Raw genomic sequence first — 25,496 nt, 5'->3', positions numbered from 1 at the left:
TGGGTGAGTGTTCATTGGTGAAACGTACACAGGGTGAGTCAGCGACATAAAACCTATTGACAGGTGGATTAGAGTTAGCTGTTCGAGCCGGATGTTATTTTGGCTGTATGAATGCACATTTAGCTCACAAGTGTGGGATTCAAAAGTTCGATTCTGTCTCTTAGCTTCGACTTTGAGTCTTTTGAAAAGTTGAGATGAGATCACAGTGAGGTCTGCTCCTGTGTCTATCAAGGCTTCAAGTTTCACTTCCTTCTCCAAAGTGCAGGCTAGGTAGGGTTTCCTGGTCACCCCCCTTTCAAGAAGGTTTCCCAGAAACTGTGGCACCGGGGCTGTTGTTGTCAGCTTGAGTGAAGGGTAGGTGTTGTCAGTTTGTGATGCAACAATGAGTGAGTGAGTGGAGCTGCTATTTGGTGATGTAACAGCAAAGTTCATGGGTTGCGATTTGATAACAATGTCTGGTGGGTTGTCCCCGGGAGGGACGTGTGGCTTGCTGCGGGGGCAGCTAGCCGGAACAGCACTTCCTGGGACTTTGTGATGTTGGTCCCAGGTGTGATGTGTTGTGCTGTTTCGTGTAGTGTGTGCAGCTGTCAGCTGTGGTGCTGGAGCGGAGCTGTCACTTTGTGGTGTGACAGCTAGCTCTGTAGTCTGTGGGGGACGAGCAGTGTTCGTGGTGCTTGGCTCAGGCAGATGGCAGTCAGACAGGGTGTTGGTTTCAGTTCTTATGCTTAGACATAAGATGTCTGGTTCGTCCTTGTCTCTCTTGCGATGTTTCTTGTGAAGAAACTCTTTCAGCATCCTCACGATCTCTGCTGTCTCCGACGTGGCTGCACTGTGTTTTTCTGGTGTGCGATGAGGCTTGGGCTTACCAGTAGCATGTTGAGAGGGGTTCCAGGGCTGGCTTTCTGGGCTTGGAGTTCTGGACGGCGGGTGATGCAGGTCCCAGAACCTCTTAGAGCGCTCGCTCCGATGCTTTGGATGAGCACCGTCACGGTTGTGCTGCCCTCTGCTGGCTTGGAACGGTCTTGACTCTCTGTGGTACAGTCTGTGACTGTGGTGCTGTTGGGCGCCTTCTGTGTCTAGCTCTGAGCAGTGCTCAGAGACAGAGTAGGTTGTGGGGTCTTTTACAGTCTTTTTGGAAATAGTCTTTTGCTTGGTGTAAGCTTTGTGGACCAAGTCACGTAGCTGTTGGGTGGACATGCTACGTGGACAGGCCAGAACGCCTAAGTGGTGACTCACTGTGGGATGCAGATTTCGGAGGAACAGCGTCCTGAAGTTGACATCTTCTTCCATACCGGGCTCGTTTCGTGCTCCGAAGTAGGCGTGTCGGAGTCGGCCGTAGTAGGTCTGTGGGTGTTCAGGTCGGGCCTGTTTGACGTCCATGGCGGTGAAGACCCCTTGTTCTGATTCTGGATCAGAGAATTCACGGATCAAAGCTTGTCGCAGCTGCTGGTAGTCCCTTTTGACAGTCTCTGGTTGACGGTCTAGGAAGCTGCGCACGTCACGGCTAGAAGTAATTCTGAGCAGGCAAAACTTGTCCCGAGCTGTCACGTTGGCGACAGTTTGCAGGTGAAAGTCAATGTCTTGAAGGTAAGCATGTACATCATGGCCTCCTGCAAGGTTTGGAGTGAACGTGGGGATGTTTCTGGCCAACTTGTCAGAGTTCGTGGGGGAAGAGCTGTGGTTGGGGGCCCAATCCGTCTGGAGGGGATTCTGACCCTTTTCAGCTCCGCCCCCTTCGACTTTGGGAGCCGTGCCGCGATTAGCGGTGAGTGTTCTCTGTGAGGGCCCCCCCCCTTTCTGCTGACAGGGGTTTTTGTTGGCTGGCTGGTGTGTACCGGCTGGTCAGGGGAAACTTTGTGGTGTGTGTTTCCCCTACCCGGTCACTATTAAGTCTGTAAGAATGTCTCAGTTCTCTGTGAACAATGTCGAGTTCGTCTCTGAGATCATGTCTCTGCAGAGTAAGCTCATGGATTTCAGCTCTGGCCACCTGTAAGTGTTTTTCACAGGCTGTGGCTTTAGCGTTTTTGTCTCTTAGTTCAGTCTTTGCTCTCTCGAGGAGAGTGTCACTTTGTTGGAGTCTTTCGTCGAGTTCTTTACAGGTTTCTTTCTCCGACTGTTCTCTTTGGTCTGTGTCGAGGCGAAGATCTTGCAGGGCCTTTCGAAGTCTTTCTACTTCTTTCTGTAGCTCTGGATCTGTGGCGTTCTCTTTCACGGTCTGGAGAAGAAGCTGGTCAAGATGACTTTGGGTGTGGGCCTGGTTCCTCCGGGCCTCCTCTGCTTGAAGCTTTAGCGCTGCTGCTTCCTGCTCCAGGTTGATGTGGCTCTTTTCGCTGAGCCGTGCCTGGGCGACGAGTTTGTGTGCGAGGCTTCCGACGATCTTGGCCCAGTCCTTGTAGTTGTAGCTCTGTGTCGGATCGTGGGTCATCAGTTCGACCAGGTCGGTGTCCAGCTGTTCCCGGCTCCGGGGCTCTGTGTCAGCGGCGTCTCCGGGCAGGAAGTCGGTCGTCATGGCTCTCAACCACAACTCGAGTTCGTCCCACTGGGCAGCCATACTGGACGGCCGTGACCTTGGCACACTGTAGGCGAGAGAGAACACAGAACACACACACAAAGAGACCAATGCAAGTTCGTTTTAAGGTTAACGAGTTATGATCATACGGCTATGCCGTTTATGAGAATTTTGGGGCTAACTGATGCCAACAGTTAGACAGTTCACGGAGCCAATTAGCTTGGGTCGGTCGAGGACCTGCACTAGAGGTTGTGACGAGCAGTAGCCTGGCGGGTCACGTGGTGGCCCCGGCTGCTGGTGGTCACTCTACTGCTTAGCTTCTTTGATGGCTCTCTCAGGTTACTGTTTCTAGGTGAAATGAAAGAAACAAATCACAACAGAACAAAGGATAGAACAGAACAAAGTGAAATAAGATCAAACAATAGTAACACGGTATGTGTTAGAGAGAATAAGGAGGCCTAAGCCTATTACCACTGCCAGAGTTTACGATAGGGCCTACAGGTGAGTGGGGGCTATCGGGGTAGAAAACCTAGGAAGACGGTGAGGCTTGGAGAAAGGGATATAGGCCAAACACTTAAATGACCGGGGAATATCTAATATTCTGTGGCTTATACTAAGTGTATGGGTTTTACCTTATTTAGTTTGTCTGGGGTGAAATGAGGTCACTCAGGTGGGAGCCGGCGGCGCGGTCAACCTTCTCGACGGTCCCACACACTCGAGCGCAGTGGACCCGGGCCTTCTGTTACTCTGTGTACCACGGTGCGACCTTCTCAAACAACTTGCGACCTTACACACAACCTGGCAATGCCAAGGTGTCAACTGCCAGACAGCACGACAAAAATGGGGTTTTCACCGGAACCCGGCCCCTGCAGCAGGCCCTGGTTCAGGTAATTGTCCCGACATTGCCTTGTGTGTCAGCTGGCGTGGTTGACTTTACCCTTGGAGCGCCAAATTGCTGATGTAGCAGTTGCGTGCCACCCCAATGGTAAGAGACAGAAGAGTCCGAGACTCACGCAAGGCCGGTGTCGGTCGTGACGACCAGGTGACCCCGCTCGCTGGAAACCAACCAGAGATGACTGTCAAATCACCACAGCGCCCTAGGGAGAACTACACATAAACACACAAAAAGGGGTAAACAGGTGAAAGTTAAAGTCAATTAAGGCTTTCTTGTTTAACCAAGTTTAGTAATTATGTATGTAGAAATAAAGGCAAAGGCTTTGAAATAATGGTAAAACAAAAAGGGAATTATGATAATGTTGGTGATTATCAGAATAACCTAACCTAAAAGAGAGATAAGAAAATTAGGAATAAAAAGTCATAATAAAAAATTTTTTTTGAAAAAAAATTTAATAATAAAAAAAAATTAATAAAATAAAATAATGAAAAGACAGGATGACCCCAGAAGAAGAGACAGGCCGCAGTAGTGGGTTTGTCCCAAAAGGGGGCGTATCTCTTTTCAGTGGTCAACCTGGTTGGACAGACAAACTCATTCAAATTAAATTCAAACTGGTTTTAAATTCACATTTAAATAAGCCTGTGCAGAAATGTAAAAATCAGAGTGATATTTTATAATAATCCAGATGACGTTAAAGCATCAGTAATTACTATGAAATAATCAGAAGGGAAAGATGAAATAAGTACACACTTCAACAGAGTGAAAGGGGAAAAAGAGTGGCACCGACTTAGTATCCACAAGGCCACGCGGTGGCGCTGTTTCCTTCTAGTGGATGACAGTGGCTGCCAGCCAAACAAGATTTAAATCCAAAATTTAAATCTGATTTAACTCGAATTTAGATAAGCGTGTAAGGGAATTGAGAACTCAGAATGATATCGAATAATAACTTAGATGCATTAAAGTATCAGTAATTATTATAAAATAATCAGACGAGAAAACAGAAATAAAGCAATTCACACAGAATTGGAAACAGGAAAACGAGTTGAATGAACCGCTTTAGCGGGAGGCGGCCACTGGGTGGCGGACTTCCCTCTATGGGCTCTCAATGGCTGGGCTGGGATTTAATTTAAGTTTTAATTCAACTCTTGTTTGAACCAAACTCAAAGTAAATGTACCAGTCACAAGCAGGAAAATTGTCTAACACAAAATAATATTCGCACGAGCAAAGCTGGAAATGCCAATAATTATTGAGAATTTAGACAAGCTAATTCACTATTCATCATAGAACACTTGAATTTAGCAGTACGAGAGCATTATCTGAAACGGCCACGAGATGGCGTAGTCGCGCTCATGCAGGCTGACGTCAGTGGGAGGCGGTGCTCACGCAGGGTGACGTCGTTGGGGCGCGTATTTTGAGACTTGAACACCTAAAAGGACCTCTGGTGTTTAGTCCGCGGAATTACAACCAATTTTAAATGTGACTCTAAAGAGCTCAGAGCGTTCAGCTCAGTCACGTGCTGATTTTCTGCAATAAAATCACAAAGGAAACAAGATCTCTACAGATCTTCGGGTGCTATACTGCACAAGAGAGAACGTGTCAGGACTTCTTCACTGCACTTTATTACTCAAATGTGGAAAACAGGAATTATCATCTGTTGTTGGGTTCCCGTAAACATTTAACCACAATAGCACTTATGATTTAAAAATGTCTTAGGTTTACAAAATGGGTAGCTAATCCAATTTTCGACCAGGAGTTATCGTTATTTTAACGATCTAATATTATTATTAGGCCTATTATCGAAACGGAGGAGACTCGCTCTGTTCCAATCTACCGCGTGAACAAAGAAACTCGTTTGATTTCAAGCGGGCTAAAGCAATATTAATTACAGGCTGAACAGAGATTCTTTTCTCTAGGACATTTACCGGTATTGTCACTTCCAGCGTCTGTTAATATGCTTGAGCTGAGCTGGTTCGGCGCCAGTCAGTTCTTCAGTGAGCGCGCGTGGGTTCGCATTAGGGCGCGCGCGTTTCCTCACTGAACCGCGTGGACTCTCGCTGGAGCGCGCGCGTGGGTAACACAATATTAAGAATGTACAGTCCGAGACATGTACAGAGATTCTGTTCTCTTTACCGAAACAATATTAATATAATACATCGAAGTTTATTTTAGCAATTAACAGGGGCTGAAAATGTTAAACATATCTTAGCAGGGGTCAATTTGCTTTGACTGAGATCGGCTTCGTGTCTTCTAACAGTCCTTCAGTGAGCGCGCGTGGTTTTTGCCTTACTAGGGCGCGCTTGTTTCCTCAATGGGAGCGCGTGGGCTCTCGCTGGAGCGCGCGCATTACATTAATACACAATATAGACAGACTGAAACTGATTTGCTCGTAAAACACAAAGTTTGAGATTGCGCGTAATTTTCTCCACCAAAATGTAATCTATATGCCTCGGACTCTTGGTCCGTATGAATTAGCTCAAATGATCTATAGGGAATTTTAATAACTAATCATGAATATGATTAATATTCTGCATATTACTTTACATTAAATTATCGAAATTGAAAATGTCTAGATTATACGAATATATGAATAATTGATCACAACGTCTTATAATTCCTCATTCAGATATCAATAATCTTATTTAATTTCGATTATGAGATAACCTTTAAGGGAAATTCATGTAATGATCAAATAGGTGTTTGTCCTGCAAAAACCATCAAAGATCACCCATCAACCTCTCAGTAAAGCTATCTCCTTATAACCTCCAAGAAACATTAATTTTCTGGCCGTGAACATTAATTTTCCTGTGTTTATAAAATTAAAACTAGTAAATAATAAGAGCTCTGGCAGCTCTTGGATCTTTTAATCTCATTGACGTTTGTGGTTTTACGAGCGTTTTTTCACAGACACAGTCTTGAATATATTGTTTTAATAAATGCAAACTACAGAATATAACGGATTACACATATTGATTATACACCGATTATATCTATGTACATAATTTACAGTAAACAATACAAGACACGAATAGCGGATAAGAGAGAGAAGTTGAGAGAGAGAGATTTCTGAGGAGGGGCGCGCCGTGCCGAAGCACGCGTGGAGGTTGTAGAGAGAGAGAGAGAGAGAGAGAGAGAGAATGGTCACGAGTGGCCATAGAACAGCTAAAATCACAGACCATTGAGAGAGCCATCAATCGAAACACCTTAAAACATTAAAACTCGTTAGAGTTTGATATACTTGCAAAAGGTTCGTTTGTGTGCACGAGCTGTGTCCAGCCTGCACGTGTTCTCGGAGCAGAGTGCGCGCGCTCGTGCTGAGGCGCGCGTGCTTGTTGCCAGAGCAAGCTGTTCGCGGGAGTTTCGAAGAAGGCGCCTCTTTGGAAGGGAAGTTGCTGAAGGAATTCAGGCTTCGTTCGTTTGACTCGTAGGTGGAAACGAACACAGTGGAATTTGAAAATTAAACAAAAGACTGAGATAAAGCAAATAAAAGGAGGGAACTCCTGAAGGAGTTCAGGTCCGAAGATTTCACATGATGAGCAGACGAAGGCAGGACGCGAGAGCAGAAGAGACGGGAGGAGCTTTGGGCTCTCTCTTTTAAAGGAATGTAAGGATAACGCCTTCTCATGGCGGATCGTCCAATCACCTTCAGTGATCTGAGAGCGGGAGACTTTTCTTTGTCTGCTGGGAACATCCCTCTTGCTCGGATTACCAAAGCGTTTGACTTAAAACTTTTCGGCCCCAGAAATATGAAATGTGTAAAACAATGTACGTTACTGCATTCTGCTATCGGAATTCGACTCCGTTAGATTTAGAGAATTACAAAGATACGAAACACATCATATTAACATTAATAGGAATACAAAGTTATATTATTATGCATTAGTATAGACATTTAAAGTTCGATTAATGTTACACTAGGACATATATATGCTTTCCTATGGTTTATAAACACATCTTAACACAAAAGGGGATATATTTATTACATTTAAGAGTGACTATGGTCACAGTCCTTTCCTCTGTCTGAGGACATGTGGGTGTCTTGTCGTGAGGAATGTGGGGGTGTCACATTACATGTCTCTGTGTGTGTGTGTGTGTGTGTGTGTGTGTGTTGGAATCACGGATTTCGCCAATCTGACCAGATGTCAATGTTGCTACAAACCTATCCTGATTTACATGCTTTCTTTGACATGTAGCTCTCCAATCAGTTACTGATGTGCCTGTAAATTCCGTCAATGTGTGTGGAGCTAGGAAAAGATCTCAGGGAATGGAGGGAACTGAAAGTGTTTCTCCCAACTCTTCTGTTGTCCAAATACAAACTGTTGCAAAAGCGCTAGGACCTAAAGATATAGAGAGACTCTGCCAGAGCTTACCCTCAGCACACACACAGTTTTCTGAATTTAGAAGGGCATTGATCAGCAACATGCGTCTATATGACATGGCGGTAACAGAAGTCACACAGTTGATGTCACAAATTTTAACTGAATCTGAATTCAACAGTTTTGAATCTGCTGTTGATTCTGAACTGCTACATCCCAGTAAAGATGAATTGAGAGAAGGTCCATCCATCCATCCATCTTCTTCCGCTTATCCGGGGCCGGGTCGCGGGGGCAGCAGTCTAAGCAGAGATGCCCAGACTTCCCTTTCCCTAGCCACTTCCTCTAGCTCTTCCGGGGGGACACCGAGGCGTTCCCAGGCCAGCCGAGAGACATAGTCTCTCCAGCGTGTCCTAGGTCTTCCCCGGGGTCTCCTCCCGGTGGGACGTGCCCGGAACACCTTCCCGGGAAGGCGTCCAGGAGGCATCCGAAACAGATGCCCAAGCCACCTCAGCTGACCCCTCTCGATGTGGAGGAGCAGCGGCTCTACTCTGAGCTCCTCCCGAGTGACCGAGCTCCTCACCCTATCTCTAAGGGATCGCCCAGCCACCCTGCGGAGAAAGCTCATTTCGGCCGCCTGTATCCGGGATCTTGTCCTTTCGGTCATGACCCAAAGCTCATGACCATAGGTGAGAGTAGGAACGTAGATTGACCGGTAAATCGAGAGCTTCGCCTTGCGGCTCAGCTCTTTCTTCACCACGATAGACCGGTACATCGACCGCATTACTGCGGAAGCTGCACCGATCCGTCTGTCAATCTCCCGTTCCATCCTTCCCTCACTCGTGAACAAGACCCCAAGATACTTGAACTCCTCCACTTGAGGCAGGAACTCTCCACCAACCTGAAGTGAGCAAGCCACCCTTTTCCGACTGAGGACCATGGCCTCGGATTTGGAGGTGCTGATTCTCATCCCAGCCGCTTCACACTCGGCTGCAAACCGTCCCAGTGCATGCTGAAGGTCCTGGTCTGTAGGGGCCAACACGACAACATCATCCGCAAAGAGCAGAGACGAAATCGTGTGGTCCCCGAACCTGACACCCTCCGGCCCCTGGCTGCGCCTAGAAATTCTGTCCATAAATATTATGAACAGAACCGGCGACAAAGGGCAGCCCTGCCGAAGTCCAACATGCACCGGGAAGAAGTCTGACTTACTGCCGGCAATGCGAACCAAGCTCCTGCTCCGGTCGCATAGGGACCGGACAGCCCTTAGCAAAGGACCCCGGACCCCATACTCCCGGAGCACCCTCCACAGGCCGCCTCGAGGGACACAGTCGAATGCCTTCTCCAAATCCACAAAACACATGTGGATTGGTTGGGCAAACTCCCATGAACCCTCCAGCACCCTGTAGAGGGTATAGAGCTGGTCCAGTGTTCCACGGCCGGGACGAAAACCGGACTGTTCCTCCTGAATCCGAGGTTCTACTATCGGCTGTAATCTCCTCTCCAGTACCCTAGCATAGAATTTCCCGGGGAGGCTGAGAAGTGTGATCCCCCTGTAGTTGGAACACACTCTCCGGTCCCCCTTCTTAAAAAGAGGGACCACCACCCCAGTCTGCCATCCCAGAGGTACTGTCCCCAACCGCCACGCGATGCTGCAGAGGCGTGTCAGCCAAGACAGCCCCGCAACATCCAGAGACTTGAGGTACTCAGGGCGGATCTCATCCACCCCCGGTGCCTTGCCACCGAGGAGTTTCTTGACTACCTCGGTGACTTCAGCTTGGGAGATGGACGAGTCAACCTCCGAGCCCTCAGCCTCTGCTTCCTCAATGGAAGACGTGACGGCGGGATTGAGGAGATCCTCGAAGTATTCCTTCCACCGTCCGACGACATCCCCAGTTGAGGTCAACAGCTGCCCACCTCCACTGTAAACAGCGTTGGTGGGGCACTGCTTCCCTCTCCTGAGTCGCCGGACGGTTTGCCAGAATCTCTTCGAGGCCAGCCGATAGTCATTTTCCATGGCCTCTCCGAACTCCTCCCAGGCCCGAGTTTTTGCCTCCACAACCACCCGGGCTGCAGTTCGCTTGGCCTGCCGGTACCTGTCAGCTGCCTCAGGAGTCCCACAAGCCAACCAGGCCCGATAGGACTCCTTCTTCAGCTTGACGGCATCCCTTACTTCCGGTGTCCACCACCGGGTTCGGGGATTGCCGCCTCGACAGGCACCGGAGACCTTACGGCCACAGCTCCGAGTGGCCGCTTCGACAATGGAGGTGGAGAACATGGTCCACTCGGACTCAATATCTCCAGCCTCCCTCGGGATCCGGTCGAAGCTCCGCCGGAGGTGGGAGTTGAAGATCTCTCTGACAGGAGACTCGGCCAAACGTTCCCAGCAGACCCTTACAGTACGCTTGGGTCTGCCGAGTCTGTCCAGCTTCCTCTTCCGCCATCGGATCCAACTCACCACCAGGTGGTGATCAGTTGACAGCTCCGCCCCTCTCTTTACCCGAGTGTCCAAGACATACGGCCGCAGGTCAGATGAAACGACCACAAAGTCGATCATCGACCTACGGCCTAGGGTGTCCTGGTGCCACGTGTACTGATGGACACCCTTTTGCTTGAACATGGTGTTCGTTATGGACAAACTGTAACTAGCACAGAAGTCCAATAACTGAACACCGCTCGGGTTCAGATCAGGGGGGCCGTTCATCCCAATCACGCCCCTCCAGGTAACACTGTCGTTGCCCACGTGGGCGTTGAAGTCCCCCAGTAGAACGACGGAGTCTCCAGTCGGAGCACTTTCCAGAACCCCTCCCAGAGACTCCAAGAAGGCCGGGTACTCTACACTGCCGTTTGGCCCGTAGGCACACACGACAGTGAGAGACCTATCCCCAACCCGTAGGCGCAGGGAAACGATCCTCTCGTTCACCGGGGTAAACTCCAACACATGGCGGCTGAGTTGGGGGGCTATGAGCAAACCCACACCAGCCTGCCGCCTCTCACCATGGGCAACTCCAGAGTGGTGAAGAGTCCATCCTCTCTCAAGGAGTGTGGTTCCAGAGCCTAAGCCGTGCGTAGAGGTGATTCCAACTATCTCTAGTTGGAACCTCTCAACCTCACGCACAATCTCAGGCTCTTTCCCCGCCAGCGAGGTGACGTTCCACGTCCCTAGAGCTAGTTTCCGTGTCCAGGGATCGGGTTGTCGAGGCCCCCGCCTTCGACTGCCGCCCGATCCTCTAAGCACCGGCCCCTTACGGCCCCTCCTGCAGGTGGTGAGCCCACGGGAAGGCGGCCCCACGTCGCTCCTTCGGGCTGAGCCCGGCCGGACCCCGTGGGGGGAGGCCCGACCACCAGGCGCTCGCATACGAGCCCCAACCCCGGGCCTGGCTCCAGGGTGGGGCCCCGGCTGCGCCATACCGGGCGACGTAACGGTCCTTGCTTTAATTTTCTTCATAAAGGGTTTTTTTGAACTACTCTTAGTCTGACCCGTCGCCTAGGACCTGTTTGCCTTGGGAGACCCTACCAGGGGCATATAGCCCCGGACAACATAGCTCCTAGGGTCATTCGGGTACTCAAACCCCTCCACCACGTTAAGGTGGCAGTTCAAGGAGGGGCAGCCTTCAGTTGAGAGAAGGTGTTTTGAAAATTCTAAAGAACATTGTTGGACCCAAAATAGACTGGTCAAAGATCACTAGTTGTGTACAGAAGAAGGATGAAACTGTTAGTGAGTACACAGAGAGATTTTGTCAGACAGCTGCAGCATACAGTGGTATAGCCGACACTTCAGAGAAGGTGCTAGATGCTAACGGTCCCCTAGTTCGCACATGGTTTGATGGTCTTTTGTCAGAACATAGAAAGGCACTGCCTTTCTTAGACTTAACATGGTCCACTAGAACCCTGCAAAACAACTTGGAGAGGTTAGCCACTTGGGAAAGAGATTCTGATGTCAAGGCAAGAGTACAAATTGCAGTAGCATCGTTTAAGGTCCTAAGAGCAGGGGCAGATGGTGTATAGGGGCGATTTGGGTGACGCACTACCAACTGGGAGAAAGAGGTTGTTTTTTTAAACAAATTCTATCACAGCAAAAGTAGTTTTCAGTGTTCTAAACATATTATCTGTCATTGTCCAATAAGATTCGTCAGATTCAAGTCACGTTTCAAATGGTCGCGCCCGCGACTCCCGCCTCTCTGGGCGAATTCATTGACGTGGAAAATCGCCCAAGAATTCTCTCATTGACTCTCATGTTAAACCTTTTTTTTCAAACTTGTTGGTCCTCCTTCAAGTTCCAGTCTGCTAACGCACCTCTCATCTCCTCCGCTATATTATCCCCGGTATGCTCCACGGGGAAGAATGATGTCTGCAGACAGCGGGTCTTGAGTTAGAAGTTTGTTGTAATAAAATGGGCCGTTAAACTTATGTATGGTTCGATTGTCCGGCTCGACCACAGCTCGGATTCAACACACATTTTACACTCATTATAAAGTTTTGGAATGGCCACTTACATTTACATTTACATTTATTCATTTAGCAGACGCTTTTATCCAAAGCGACTTACAAATGAGAAACAATAGAAGCAATTAAACTAGCAGTAGGACAACAGTATGTAAGTGCTATGACCCTTCACAGTACAATGCAACGCATTTTAAAAAAAATTTTTTTTTAGAATAGATAAGAAAAGAAAGTGTTAGTAGTGCTGAATCAAGTGCTTAAGTGCTGCCGAAAAAGACACGTCTTCAGCAGTTTCTTAAAGATGGCTACAGACTCAGCAGCTCTGGCTGAGTTAGGCAGATCATTCCACCAGCAGGGAACAGTCATGGTGAAGGTCCGAGAGAGAGATTTCGTGCCTCTTTGAGATGGCACCACCAGACGCCGCTCACTTGCAGAGCGCAAGTTTCTGGATGGCACATAAGTCTGAATTAATGAGTTCAGGTACAGGGGAGCAGTGCCAGTGGTTGTTCTGTAGGCAAACGTCAGTGACTTGAATTTGATGCGAGCGGCAACCGACAACCAGTGCAATTTCGTGAGGAGAGGAGTGACGTGTGCTCTCTTCGGCTCGTTGAAGACCACTCTAGCTGCAGCATTCTGGATCAGTTGCAGAGGTTTGACAGTGCAAGCTGGGAGACCAGCCAGGAGAGCATTATAATAGTCTAGTCTGGATAGAACAAGCGCCTGAACAAGGAGTTGTGTAGCATGCTCTGATAGGAAGGGCCTGATCCTTCTGATGTTGTACAAGGCAAATCTGCATGACCGGGCAGTGCTAGCGATGTGGTCTGTGAAATTCAATTGGTCATCAATTACAACTCCAAGGTTCCTGGCTGATCTTGATGGAGTTATGGATGACGAGCCTAGCTGAATGGTGAAGTTGTGATTAAGTGCTGGGTTAGCCGGGATTACAAGTAGCTCTGTCTTCGCGAGGTTTAGTTGAAGGTGGTGGTCCTTCATCCAGCCAGAAATGTCTATCAGGCAGGCTGAGATGCGAGCGGCTACCGTCGGATCATCAGGCTGGAATGAGAGGTAGAGCTGTGTGTCATCAGCGTAGCAGTGGTAGGAAAAGCCATGTTTCTGAATCACAGATCCTAGTGATGTCATGTAGATTGAGAAGAGAAGAGGTCCAAGAACTGAGCCCTGAGGCACACCAGTGGCTAGATGTTTGGTCTTAGACACCTCGCCCCTCCACGACACCCTAAAGGACCTACCCGAGAGATAAGACTTGAACCACTAGAGTGCAGTACCCGAGATTCCCTTCATCTTTAGGATTGACAAGAGGATCTGGTGGTTAACTGTGTCAAAGGCAGCAGACAGATCCAGCAGGATGAGAACTGAGGACTTGGAAGCTGCCCTTGCCAATCTCAGAGCTTCAATTACTGAGAGCAGAGCAGTCTCAGTTGAGTGTCCGCTTTTGAAGCCAGACTGATTGTTGTCCAAGAGGTTGTTCTGCGTAAGAAAGGAGGAGATCTGGTTGAAAACGACTCGTTCAAGTGTTTTTGCGACGAATGGAAGGAGGGATACCGGTCTGTAATTCTCCAGATGTGCTGGATTTAGAGTGGGTTTCTTAAGCAGTGGGGTTACCCGAGCCTGCTTGAAAGCTGTGGGAAATGTGCCAGTGTGAAGAGATGTGTTTATGATGTGTGTGAGTGTGGGTATAACAGAAGTAGAAATAGCTTGAAGTAGGTTAGTGGGAATAGGATCAAGCGGACAGGTAGTAGGGTGATTGGAAAGGAGGAGTTTGGAGACTTCGGTCTCTGAAAGCAAGGAGAAAGAGGGTAGAATGTGTGTGTAGGGGGCAGGGGGCAGAGGGAGAGGCGCGGGCTGGCCTGGAGGAAAGGGGGCAGAAATTGTCCAAGCAGGATGTTAGAGTGGAGAAAAGAGTATCAGTTGCACTGTTAGTATCTAGTGCTGAGAGCTGGTCTGGTGGAGCAAGCGTGGACGAGACCAAAGAGGATAGACGAGAGGGTGAGAGTGAGCGTAGGTTACGCCAAAGGTGACCTGTGGAGGAGTGTGTGATGTGTTCTGAGGCAGGTTGAGGTTGAGAGTGAGGAGGAAGTGATCTGAGGTGTGCAGTGGAGTGACTAGAGTATGGTCAGTGGAGCAGTAGCGTGTGTAAATAAGGTCCAGTTTGTTACCCGATTTGTGAGTAGCCGGAGTCGATACTCGTTTGAGATCGAATGAGGCAAGCAGAGTGTGGAAATCAGCAGCTTGAGGTTTTTCAAGGTGGATGTTGAAGTCTCCAAGAACTATGAGAGGAGTACCATCCTCGGGGAAGGATGAGAGTAGCACATCAAGCTCCTCTAAGAAACTGCCAAACTGACCTGGGGGACGATATACAACTACACAATTAATTTTAATAGGACTAGTGATGGTAATAGAATGTGATTCAAATTAGCTGTTGTTACACAGAGATGGTAAATGATTAAATTTCCGATCGTTTGAGATGAGCAGACCGGTACCTCCACCCCTTCCAGTCAGACGAGGGGTGTGTGAGAAAGTGAAGTTAGAGGAGAGCGCAGCTGGTGTGGCAGTGTCCTCAGGTCTGATCCAGGTCTCAGTCAGGGCCAGAAGGCTGAGACCTGAATGACTAGAAATAGATGTAATGAAATCAGCTTTGTTAACTGCGGACTGGCAATTCCAGAGACCAATAGGAAAAGAGAAGATAGTACTAGAAGACTAGGGTACGCAGTACTAGGGTACGCAGGTTGTTAGGATTGTGCCGCCTCCGGCGTGTGACATTGGATTTACGAATGTTAGTAATAGTAGGGATTATAAAACACATGGTGTAAGAGCTCACGAACAGAAAGATCAGTTGACAGGTGAGTAGAAAAGAGAGGAAATTACAATAAGATAAAACAGAGATTAATAGATTAATAAAAATTAATACTCAAGTGCCTTGTCGGTGTCCTTGCTCGGTGGAGTCGCACAGGTAGAGTCGTTGGTCTTTACACTCTTCGGTCTTCACACGATGAGGGCTTCACGCCGTCGCGACCGCTGCCGCGGAGCACTAAACCTATTTATACACGCCTAATACCTGATTGTTGAATACAGCTGGTCACGCCCACTGTTTAACCACGCGAAACTCAAGTCACGACACAAACAAATGCCACGTTGCGCGTGCGTTTTTCTAGAGTAAAACACAGTAAACAACACAAAGTTTCCTAGCAACAAAGAACCGCGCTAAAATCGACTGAGAAAAGTAAACACTCACACACAGATGTCTTCTCTTGCTGTTCAACTGCTTCACTTGATTAAAATGTGTTCGGGATGGTATTTTATAACGCTTGTCCAGCGTCCGAACCATTTTTTTAAAGCCTTCTTTTGAGACAGTGTACACAGGTACCATGTCTTTTGCAATGTGGTATGTTATAGCGTCTGTAATTTCTTTATGTCTGGTGGACGACGACTCGTACGGCGTAACGCTACTGAATGCATCAGCAATCAAACTTTGCTTTGGTTTATTTTGGGATGACTGAGAAGTCCCCGGTGTTTCTCTCATTGTCATGCACTCTTCATGCAGCACGCGATGGTGTTGTTTCAGGTGGTGAAACATGTTTGTTGTGCTACCTTTCTTAGACGCAATTTTTGCTAAGCACGACCTGCACAACACGTCACTCTGGTTTACATCGTCTTTTCTGAATCCAAAATACTTCCAAATTATGGAAGATGATTTATGTTTTGGCACCAAGTCAGATTCTGCACTGCCACCGGCCGCATTTTCTCCCGCACTCATTTTGTTCGTTTGTTCGTTGTTTTTGTTTTCCGTTGTTTATATATATATATATATATATGTTACACACTGATGTCTATGGAAGAGGTAATAATAATCCTTTCCATTATAATTCGACACAAATTGCTGTGGTAAGCATGGACATTGGAGGAAAGAGTGTAGGAAAAACAAAAAGAACTTTAGACAAGTTAACAATGTTACTCAGCTTCTACTCAGTCTGCTTGCTACTCTGAAGCAGCCCCTCCCCTCGTCATTAAACTCGTGGGGCAGCTTGTTGAGGTGTTAGCCATTTGGGCTGTGAGTGGAAAATTTCCCCAGTAACTTACAACAAAGATGAAAGACTTGTTTTTGTTTAATAGAACAAAAGGAAAGTGACTGTCTCAGTTTCCTTTGGGGGACACAGGTTAAGTAAACTCACAGCCTTAAATGTTATCCTACAGCACAGGCTTCATCAGTAATGGTGTAAGGTCAGACTGTAAATGTAAAATATGCACGACCTCCTCGACTCGACTCGACCCACTGTTGAGCCAACTATCACAAAGAAAAAAAATACACAACGCAGACACTCACATACGGGAACTTCAGTCATCCATCAACACTATCAAGATTGTCGTACTACTAACCATCATGGACATGGCACAAAGTGTGGTCTCCAGAAACAACATATTCTTAGAGCTGATGAATTTGTCAAGAACGCCTTGTTTGCTGGAAAGAGCGTTGCATGGCACACGCACCTTCAGCTTCTACCAACACACAAAGAAGATGGCTGCAGTCCAGGACTCACTTGTGCACAAACATGGTGGTCAAGAACTCTTGGAGCATTAATCCCGTCTTATGGTGTCATGCAGGCCCTTGATCATTTACATTTACATTTAGTCATTTAGCAGACGCCTTTATCCAAAGCGACTTACAACTGAGGACTACAACAAGCGAGTCATCAAGTCAGAAGCTTATCGAATTCTGTACAGAAATTGGCCAATGATACGGCTTTGGCCCTGGGCAACAGCACGGACACTCTCGCTTCGCACAAGATAATGATCTTACAGAACAGAGTGGCCTTGGATTACATCCTTGCTACACAAGGGGGAGCCTGCACCATTATCGGTCTGCACCGGGTTAATGGATCCAACCAAGACATTATTGATTCTTATTTATTATAATTGTTTTGTTTTTTTGTAAAATTGTAAGGGGATCTTGTTGTTGATGTAATTGTTAATAAACAAAGCAAATTAAAATCTTGAGTCTGTATGCTTGATCAAGAGGTATGATGGAACCTAAGTTTTATGGCTTCTGGGAAAGTCTTTTCTACATATAATTAGCACCCAAGTTATTAGAACTCCCAAAAGGGGAAATGTAGGATTACAAATTTATTAAATGTTTAATTTAGGAAACTGCAAAAGTGAAGAGACTAAATGTTTAGATCAGCTGCGAAACTTCCAGCAAGAGAATCCTGCCAGCCCTGTTCTCGCGTCTCAGCGTTTGAATAGTTATGCTGATTGGATCTAGGTCAGGTTCCAAAACCTGTAATACTTCATTTCCCATCACAATGTTAATCCCTGCCCCTAAATGTATATAAATTGCAACGTATACTGTTACAGTTTTAGACTGTTGGTCGACCTACAGCAAAGCACAGCGAAGTCCTCAATAAAGAATAACTTCTGTTTGAACGCGATCCCAAAGTCTCCTGGTCTCTGCTTTGACGAAGGAAAAAGTTTCCTACTTCATTTGCATGCTTTGTTCAGAGTCGTCTCCTCTATGTAATCCCTCCCCTCTTTGAAAAGTATAAACTCTACAATGTAAAGTTCCCTTAGTTGAGATTTCGATGACTACAGCGCTTGTGAGTATTGATGACGGCAGCTACCAACAGCTCGTGTTCTCAATAAAGACTCCTGCTGAAGATACACCCGAGTCTCCTGGTCTTCGCTTCTGAGTTTCCTACACTTTAGAAGAAAAAGTTCACTACAGTATGTACTGTTTGCCTGTTTTTTTGGATTACTCGTAAATAAACTATTTAGATTTTTGATCCACAACTCCTATGTCTCTGAGCTGTTCATGACAAAGATAGTGTTCAGTTATTTATTTGCATTGGAAAGCTGTAGTGACTGACTTAATTAGTCACTGAATAATTTTAAAAACAAAATGCTTTATCCTAATGAGTCTGGGTCTTTCCTAGACTAATCCTGAGGTTGGTAAGCTGGAATCCTTTGCATTAAACACCAGAATGAAAGTATCTAGTAAATCCACAAAGCAATGTAAGAAATGTTTCCACAAAAAATACATTTGGGCAAAATACTTTATAATTAAATTTCATATTGACTTTCTATTAATGCAATACAATGAATGATCTGTCAGTGGTCAACATTTGAAGTGGATCAGTGTTAAATAGGGGTTATTGTGAGGTGTAAATGATCCACTCTTGACAATTTAAATTTTACACAGAAATTGTCTGTAAACTCCCTTACAAAAAAAAAAAAAAAGTGTGGTGCTCTTGAGCATGTTTAAAAGTTTCACAAGAAAAATAATCTAAATTGGATTTACAAAGTTACATTTTACCAAGTAGTTACGTCAGTCATAGGTCCACACAAAAGAGCAACTCTGCAGCTACTTTTATGTAGACTTTGTGCATAGTTAGCAAATATATGTACTGTGTTTGCATGAATTATGTATCAAGCCAAGCAACGGTCACACTGACAATCAGATTTGACATCTTGAACAGTTTTGCTAGGGGAAGGCAATAACTATGACAATAGAAAAAGGAAAACAATTTTCTGCGTGCATCTTGGTGCCCATTCACAGGTAACCAGGGACTCGGAGCTTCTTTCTCCTGTCTGTTTTTACTACAAGTTACTGGAACTGACTAATTACCTACCATTTAATTCTTGCACTACAAATTGTGCATGAATACAAAAAAAACTTGGGTGCTAATTATATGTAGAAAAGACTTTCCCAGAATCCATAAAACTTAGGGACGATCATACCTCTTGAACAAGCATACAGACTCAAGATTTTTTATTTCCTTTGTTTATTAACAATTACATCAACAACAAGATCCCCTTACAATTTTACAAAAAAATAAACAATTATAATAAATAAGAATTATTAGGGGATCACATACCATAGACTGAAGTTTATCTACTCCATTTAAATGCATATCTTTATACAACCAAAAACTAACCATACATACAAATAAAAGTGCTATCCCAATTTAAATGCAAAAAAAGATAGATTCAGGTGCATTTACATGGTTAAGTAGCAGGGTTCTTCACATACATGAAACAAAAGAAAAAGGCCATCTTAATGTCAAATTAAAAGAATCAATGCTGCCATTTTTTTTAATTTTTTTTTATACAAGCGGTGGTTGTTTGATGAAGAGAAAACTCAAGGAACCACTGGAAATCAAACACGTAGACAAGACCAAGTCACCCAGAGGAAAACGCATCTGGAGGAAAGAGGAATGAAGAGCAAGATTAATCCATAGAAGTAGCCATTCACTTACAATCAACATGAAACGTGGAATTTGATTCATCCATAAAGAACAGAGTGGTTGGTGAAAAGGTTAAGTACATCTCAGATAAACATGGGCGCTTTAAGCTCAAAAACTATAGAAAGAAGAAATGTGTTGATCTAATGTAAATGGGGTCAATTCAGACACTGAATTTTAAGCCTATAAAGGAACCAATAAAACATCCTCAACCTTCACGGGGCGCACTCGGTCAGATGGAGCCGGGTCACAGTCGTCCGCTGCCCACTCTCTGTGGAAGGGGACGCTGCACCGCCCCTCGGCCCCGACGCCCTCGGAAACTCCCCCGAAACCCACGGCCTCTCAGATATCGGCCCGGCACCCCGAAGGTCTCCACGTTCAGCTTCCTCTCCTCAGCCCATGTGGTGCGTCTGGAGGAGAACAAACAAAGTCACTGACAAGCAGCGCTCCTGCTGGACAGAGGTGCGACGGGCTATACCTCGTCTTGAGCTCGGAGGAGATGTTGTCGAAGAAGCACTTCGCTTTATTGTAGAAGCACTTCGGCCCGAGCAGATCCTCTGTATCTGCGCTCTCGTTCTCAGGCTTTTCCCGCTCTGTATCGCTTTCCTCTGGGGCCACTTTCGGCTCTGACAAAGCAAAGACACTTCGAATTAACAGGAATAAGACAACGGTGAATTCTGCAGGGTGGATTTAGAAAGATGTTCAAGGGCCTGGCCAAAGGGAAATACCTTCAACACTGAGCTGGTCTTCAATCTCTTTCTCCACGTCATCTTTATTGAACTGAGCATTTGCGGTTTCAAAATCAAAGTCAGACTCAAACTGCAGGGTGCTGGGCTTTGTGTTCCCTACAAGGATTTGACCTCGACCGCGGTTCCTGGACCGCCGAGTTCCTACAAGACACCGCAAGTTTACAAGGTAGTCTACATCCTCAATCGGTGTCATTAGAAGAGCAAGCGTCTTCACCTGGTTTCCTCCTACTGGTTGGAGGCTTGTTCTCGTCATTAGCTGGACTCGGCCCCTTCAAGACGCCTTGCTGTGCCGCTGAATCTCCTCAGAGGAAGCAAAATATCTTTCTGAAACTCACGCAGGAAGGTTTCCTACAGAGCATCTGTCGCAACACACACCTGCAGCCTCTGAACGTCACTGGTCCACCTCATGACATTCCCAGAGCTTGCTCAGTGTTCAAGTGGGCATGAGGACCACACGCATCTTAAGACTCATTCACTCAAATGGACACTTAACCAGTGCGTGATTGTGGCACTTCATTTGCAAACATTTTACAAAATGCATGTGATCTGAATGTAACCACACTTTTAAAACCAAAATCATACGTAAAAGCCAATTAAATTTAACTTGCACTGGAAAGTTTTCCCAAGACAGGTCATGATCACGTGATGAATGAAGGGACACGCTTCGCCTCAAGTTCTGCTCCACAGCGCTTCACAGATAGTCTGGGTTTGGTGTGTGTTAAGTGACTGCAAGTGTGTGTGTGTGTGTGTGTGTGTGTGTAGGACTCACTGTTGAATGCTCTCTGCGCTCCTCGACCGCCCCTCTGCCCTCGGCCCATCTCTCCTGCTCCGCTCAAACCCTTCAGCGGGGCTTTCTCTGCAGGCACAGTCTGAACCGCCTGCTCCACCATAGGACCCCTACGCACCGGCACACCATGCAGACCTGGGCCACACACACACACACACACACACAGAGACATGAGCGCGCACACACCGAGGCCCAGGGCCGCTGCGTACTGCTGGTTGAGGAGGGAGCTGGCCGCCAGCTGGTTATAGCACACACACACACACTCACCGAGGCCCAGCGCCGCTGCTGGTTATAGCACACACACACACACACTCACACACACTCACCGAGGCCCAGCGCCGCTGCTGGTTATAGCACACACACACTCACCGAGGCCCAGCGCCGCTGCTGGTTATAGCACACACACACACACACACTCACCGAGGCCCAGCGCCGCTGCTGGTTATAGCACACACACACTCACCGAGGCCCAGCGCCGCTGCTGGTTATAGCACACACACACACACACTCACACACACTCACCGAGGCCCAGCGCCGCTGCTGGTTATAGCACACACACACTCACCGAGGCCTAGCGCCGCTGCTGGTTATAGCACACACACACACACACTCACACACACTCACCGAGGCCCAGCGCCGCTGCTGGTTATAGCACACACACACTCACCGAGGCCCAGCGCCGCTGCTGGTTATAGCACACACACACACACACACACACACACACTCACCGAGGCCCAGCGCCGCTGCTGGTTATAGCACACACACACACACACCGAGGCCCAGCGCCGCTGCTGGTTATAGCGCACACACACACTCACCGAGGCCCAGCGCCGCTGCTGGTTATAGCACACACACACACTCACCGAGGCCCAGCGCCGCTGCTGGTTATAGCGCACACACACACTCACCGAGGCCCAGCGCCGCTGCTGGTTATAGCACACACACACACTCACCGAGGCCCAGCGCCGCTGCTGGTTATAGCACACACACACACACACACACACACACACACACACACACACACACTCACCGAGGCCCAGCGCCGCTGCTGGTTATAGCGCACACACACACTCACCGAGGCCCAGCGCCGCTGCTGGTTATAACTCACACTCACACTCACACTCACACTCACACTCACACTCACACTCACACTCACACTCACACTCACACTCACACTCACACTCACACCGAGGCCCAGCGCCGCTGCTGGTTATAGCGCACACACACACTCACCGAGGCCCAGCGCCGCTGCTGGTTATAGCACACACACACACTCACCGAGGCCCAGCGCCGCTGCTGGTTATAGCACACACACACACACACACACACACACACACACACACTCACCGAGGCCCAGCGCCGCTGCTGGTTATAGCACACACACACACACACACACCGAGGCCCAGCGCCGCTGCTGGTTATAGCGCACACACACACTCACCGAGGCCCAGCGCCGCTGCTGGTTATCACTCACACACTCACACTCACACTCACACTCACACTCACACTCACACTCACACTCACACTCACACTCACACTCACACTCACACTCACACTCACACTCACACCGAGGCCCAGCGCCGCTGCTGGTTGAGGAGGGAGCTGGCCGCCAGCTGGTTATGGCACACACTCACACACTCACACACTCACACACTCACACACTCACACACTCACACACTCACACACACTCACACACTCACACACACTCACCGAGGCCCAGCGCCGCACTGCTGGTTGAGGAGGGAGCTGGCCGCCAGCTGGTTATGGCACACACACACACACACACACTCACACACTCACACACTCACTGAGGCCCAGGGCCGCGGCGTACTGCTGGTTGAGGAGGGAGCTGGCCGCCAGCTGGTTATAGCACACACACACACACACACACACTCACCAAGGCCCAGCGCCGCGGCGTACTGCTGGTTGAGGAGGGAGCTGGCCGCCAGCTGGTTATAGCACACACACACACACACACACACTCACCGAGGCCCAGCGCCGCGGCGTACTGCTGGTTGAGGAGGGAGCTGGCCGCCAGCTGGCTGTAGGAGGGTAGCATGTTTCGGTAGGGACTGTATCCGCCCTGCGACCCGTAGTGAGCGGACGACGTCCCGACTGACGACTAACGAGAGAAAACAATCAGCGCTGCATCTGAACGAGCGGAGGACACGTAACGGAGTTCGACACACACACACACACACACCTGAACGATAGCAGGGTCCTGAGGAAGACTGTGGTGCATCTTCAGAGGCTCACACACCGTGATGTCCTTGATGTCACTTCCCCTGAAGATGATGTACTCGAACACCTCGTCCCTCGGGGGCACGGGCCGGTCCGTCGGGCGGCCCTCTGTGCCGAACGACCTCACTGACACACACACACACACACCGCAGTGAGACGCTGCTGAAGTAACGTGACCTGCAGGCCTGTCATGAGCGGTGTCTGAAACACTCATCCCCATATAGTGGACGGTTTCAGACACCGCTAGTCAAATAAAACCATGAGGCACAAAACAGTCACAAACACTGGAGCTAAAAGCCAAGCCAAGTCAACTCCATTTATACAGTGCTTTTAACAGCATGGGTTATTTCAAAGCAGCTTTACAGTGATAATAGAAATTAGCGTAACAGTGAAGTTGCGAACATCAGTCATTAACTTGGGGGCCGCTAACACGACACCGTTCCAACAGAAAACCCTTAACGCGCTCCGGCTCATCCGCACAGCAGTGCCTGTGTCTCGAGAACACACTCCCGAACATAGGTTCGAAGGTGCAAACGATTATCCGTTTTTTTCTGCGCAAACCTCAAAAACACAAATACGCGAAAACGCAGACGCCGCGCACATGTGCATCACGTGTTCGGTCGATAGGTATGCGCATCTGAATATACATGTGCGCAGGCGTGTAGTCCTCAAACCCCACCAGACGTCAGCAGGAGCAGTTAGCCTATAGCACTGAGACCGCAGTGTTACGACGAGGAGGGGGTTTGACCCTACAGTATATGAACAGGACACAGCGACCCAAGGGTTTCAACGGAGGAAAGTGAAGCATCACTTCCTGATCGCCGGGCGAACTGCGCGGGCTCAAACTGAGCTTGATGACGTAGATGTGACGCGAGTCCTAGTAGCTGTGCCGAGAGAAATACGGAGAGCGTGAGCATTAGCTGTCCATGAGCTAGCAGCGGGAGCAACTTTATCACTCTGTTAGAGCTGGGCGATATGACGATATTATCTTATATCGCCGATGTCTCGCAAGTATCGCGATGTCGATTATAACATTCGTTTCTAGATAATCGTCTATATAAAAAAAAAAATGGCATAGCCTATTTCACATAGCTATATAGTTATACATATTTATTCACATGCAATAATATGAATTTTATTTTTATTTTCTCTTTTTTATAGGCTAGTTAGGATTAGGAATAGAAAATCGATCTTTAAGCGCAGGACGAAAGAACACTTCTGCACGCGCGCTGTGTTCTGAGCTGCGCACACACAACGAGCCGCCTCTCACATAGTGCACGGACACACAGCATTATATCTCACAATCATCCTTAGTTCATTTGTAGAATCAAGTGAACATGAATAAACATCAGAATAATTGTTGTTTAAGCTCCAACTAACCAAAGTAAAACCTTTAACGTTCCAATCATTCAATTAAACTAATTAAACCACAGGCTATCATTAGATAAAGTGCAGCCAAACTCAACATGACTTTAACGGTGTATGTCGGTAGCGTTGTCTTGGGGGCGTGTTGGGGGCGGGGCTTGGGTAGACGATATAAATCGGATATCGCGATTTTAAGGCGAATATAGATCAAATATTTTTTACATATCGCCCAGCCCTACTCTCTATGGGATACTGCCTTCACGTCCCCCGATCGCCCGTGAGCTTCTCCGCTGGTCTATACGGTAATCTCTCGACTGTGCGACAGAGAGTCGCGTGGTTATGACGCAATCGTTAGCCTATTTTTTACTAAAACAGCTTCTACGAGGTCATAACGTAAGATACAAGGTAATGGAGCCTTTTATACATTGTCATGTTTCTTTAGAAATAAATAATGGACAAATGGAGTCTTTGGACACCTCAGATGTAAAGTTATTCGCTGTCAAAGTGACGCCAAAGTGAATGGGAGTCAATTTGCTAACAGCAGGAGATGCTCTGCTAATCAATGGCGGCGCCGGGGAGGCTTCGGTTTCCGGCGGATGGATTGGGGCTTTTATTACTGGCTCGATTAGGTTTTAGCTCGACAGTTGAAAACAGACTGAAAGACTGCAGCGGTTCGTGTTCATTACTGCGGTGTCCTGGAGGACCACCAGCTGATCTCTGATCGGACCCAGAAGAGCCGATGAGCTGGTCAGGTGTGATCGATTAGGAAGAGTGTGGCTACAGGAACACGCTTAAGAAACGCTGCTTTAATGACGGTGAACATGTGACACGTTATTTCAATGTTCATTTGATTTAAGAGAAGTGGCTTAACACACATATGAACACTTAACACGTCCTTTAAAAGATTTAATATTTATTTGATTTAATATCACTGAAGAGAATGGAC

The 25,496-nt window shown here is 47.7% G+C and overlaps 2 protein-coding genes across 13 annotated transcripts in view; both read right to left on the bottom strand.

Moving 5' to 3' along the window:
• The window catches only part of LOC306985429 (uncharacterized protein), a 52,556-nt gene extending 38,213 nt beyond the window's left edge, over positions 1-14,343 (bottom strand). Inside the window, exon 1 of the mRNA XM_079587675.1 lies at positions 14,333-14,343. The gene's annotated coding sequence lies outside the window, so the exon portion shown is untranslated. The remainder of the gene's footprint in view (positions 1-14,332) is intronic.
• Positions 14,344-18,895: 4,552 nt separating this feature from the next.
• Positions 18,896-25,496, bottom strand: part of lsm14b (LSM family member 14B) — a 7,478-nt gene continuing 877 nt past the window's right edge. For 6 of the 12 annotated variants that reach the window (XM_079589414.1, XM_079589415.1, XM_079589406.1 and 3 more), the window contains 8 exons: positions 23,148-23,311; positions 22,931-23,066; positions 20,927-21,079; positions 20,372-20,455; positions 20,137-20,298; positions 19,887-20,034; positions 19,622-19,818; positions 18,911-19,366 (listed from right to left, as the gene is read on the bottom strand). In XM_079589414.1, coding sequence (XP_079445540.1) covers positions 19,656-19,818; positions 19,887-20,034; positions 20,137-20,298; positions 20,372-20,455; positions 20,927-21,079; positions 22,931-23,066; positions 23,148-23,311 — 1,010 coding nt within the window. In that variant the 3' untranslated portion in view covers positions 18,911-19,366; positions 19,622-19,655. Of the gene's footprint in view, positions 19,367-19,621; positions 19,819-19,886; positions 20,035-20,136; positions 20,299-20,371; positions 20,459-20,926; positions 21,080-22,930; positions 23,067-23,147; positions 23,312-25,496 lie in introns of all 12 variants that reach the window. The other 6 variants (XM_079589409.1, XM_079589410.1, XM_079589411.1 and 3 more) reach the window with 2 other exon arrangements.

This window comes from Phoxinus phoxinus (genome assembly GCF_949152265.1).
Source record: "Phoxinus phoxinus genome assembly, chromosome: 18".
NCBI classification, from domain to species: domain Eukaryota; kingdom Metazoa; phylum Chordata; class Actinopteri; order Cypriniformes; family Leuciscidae; genus Phoxinus; species Phoxinus phoxinus.
Note: the sequence above shows the minus strand (reverse complement) of the source record. Positions and strands in the feature narration are given on the sequence as shown.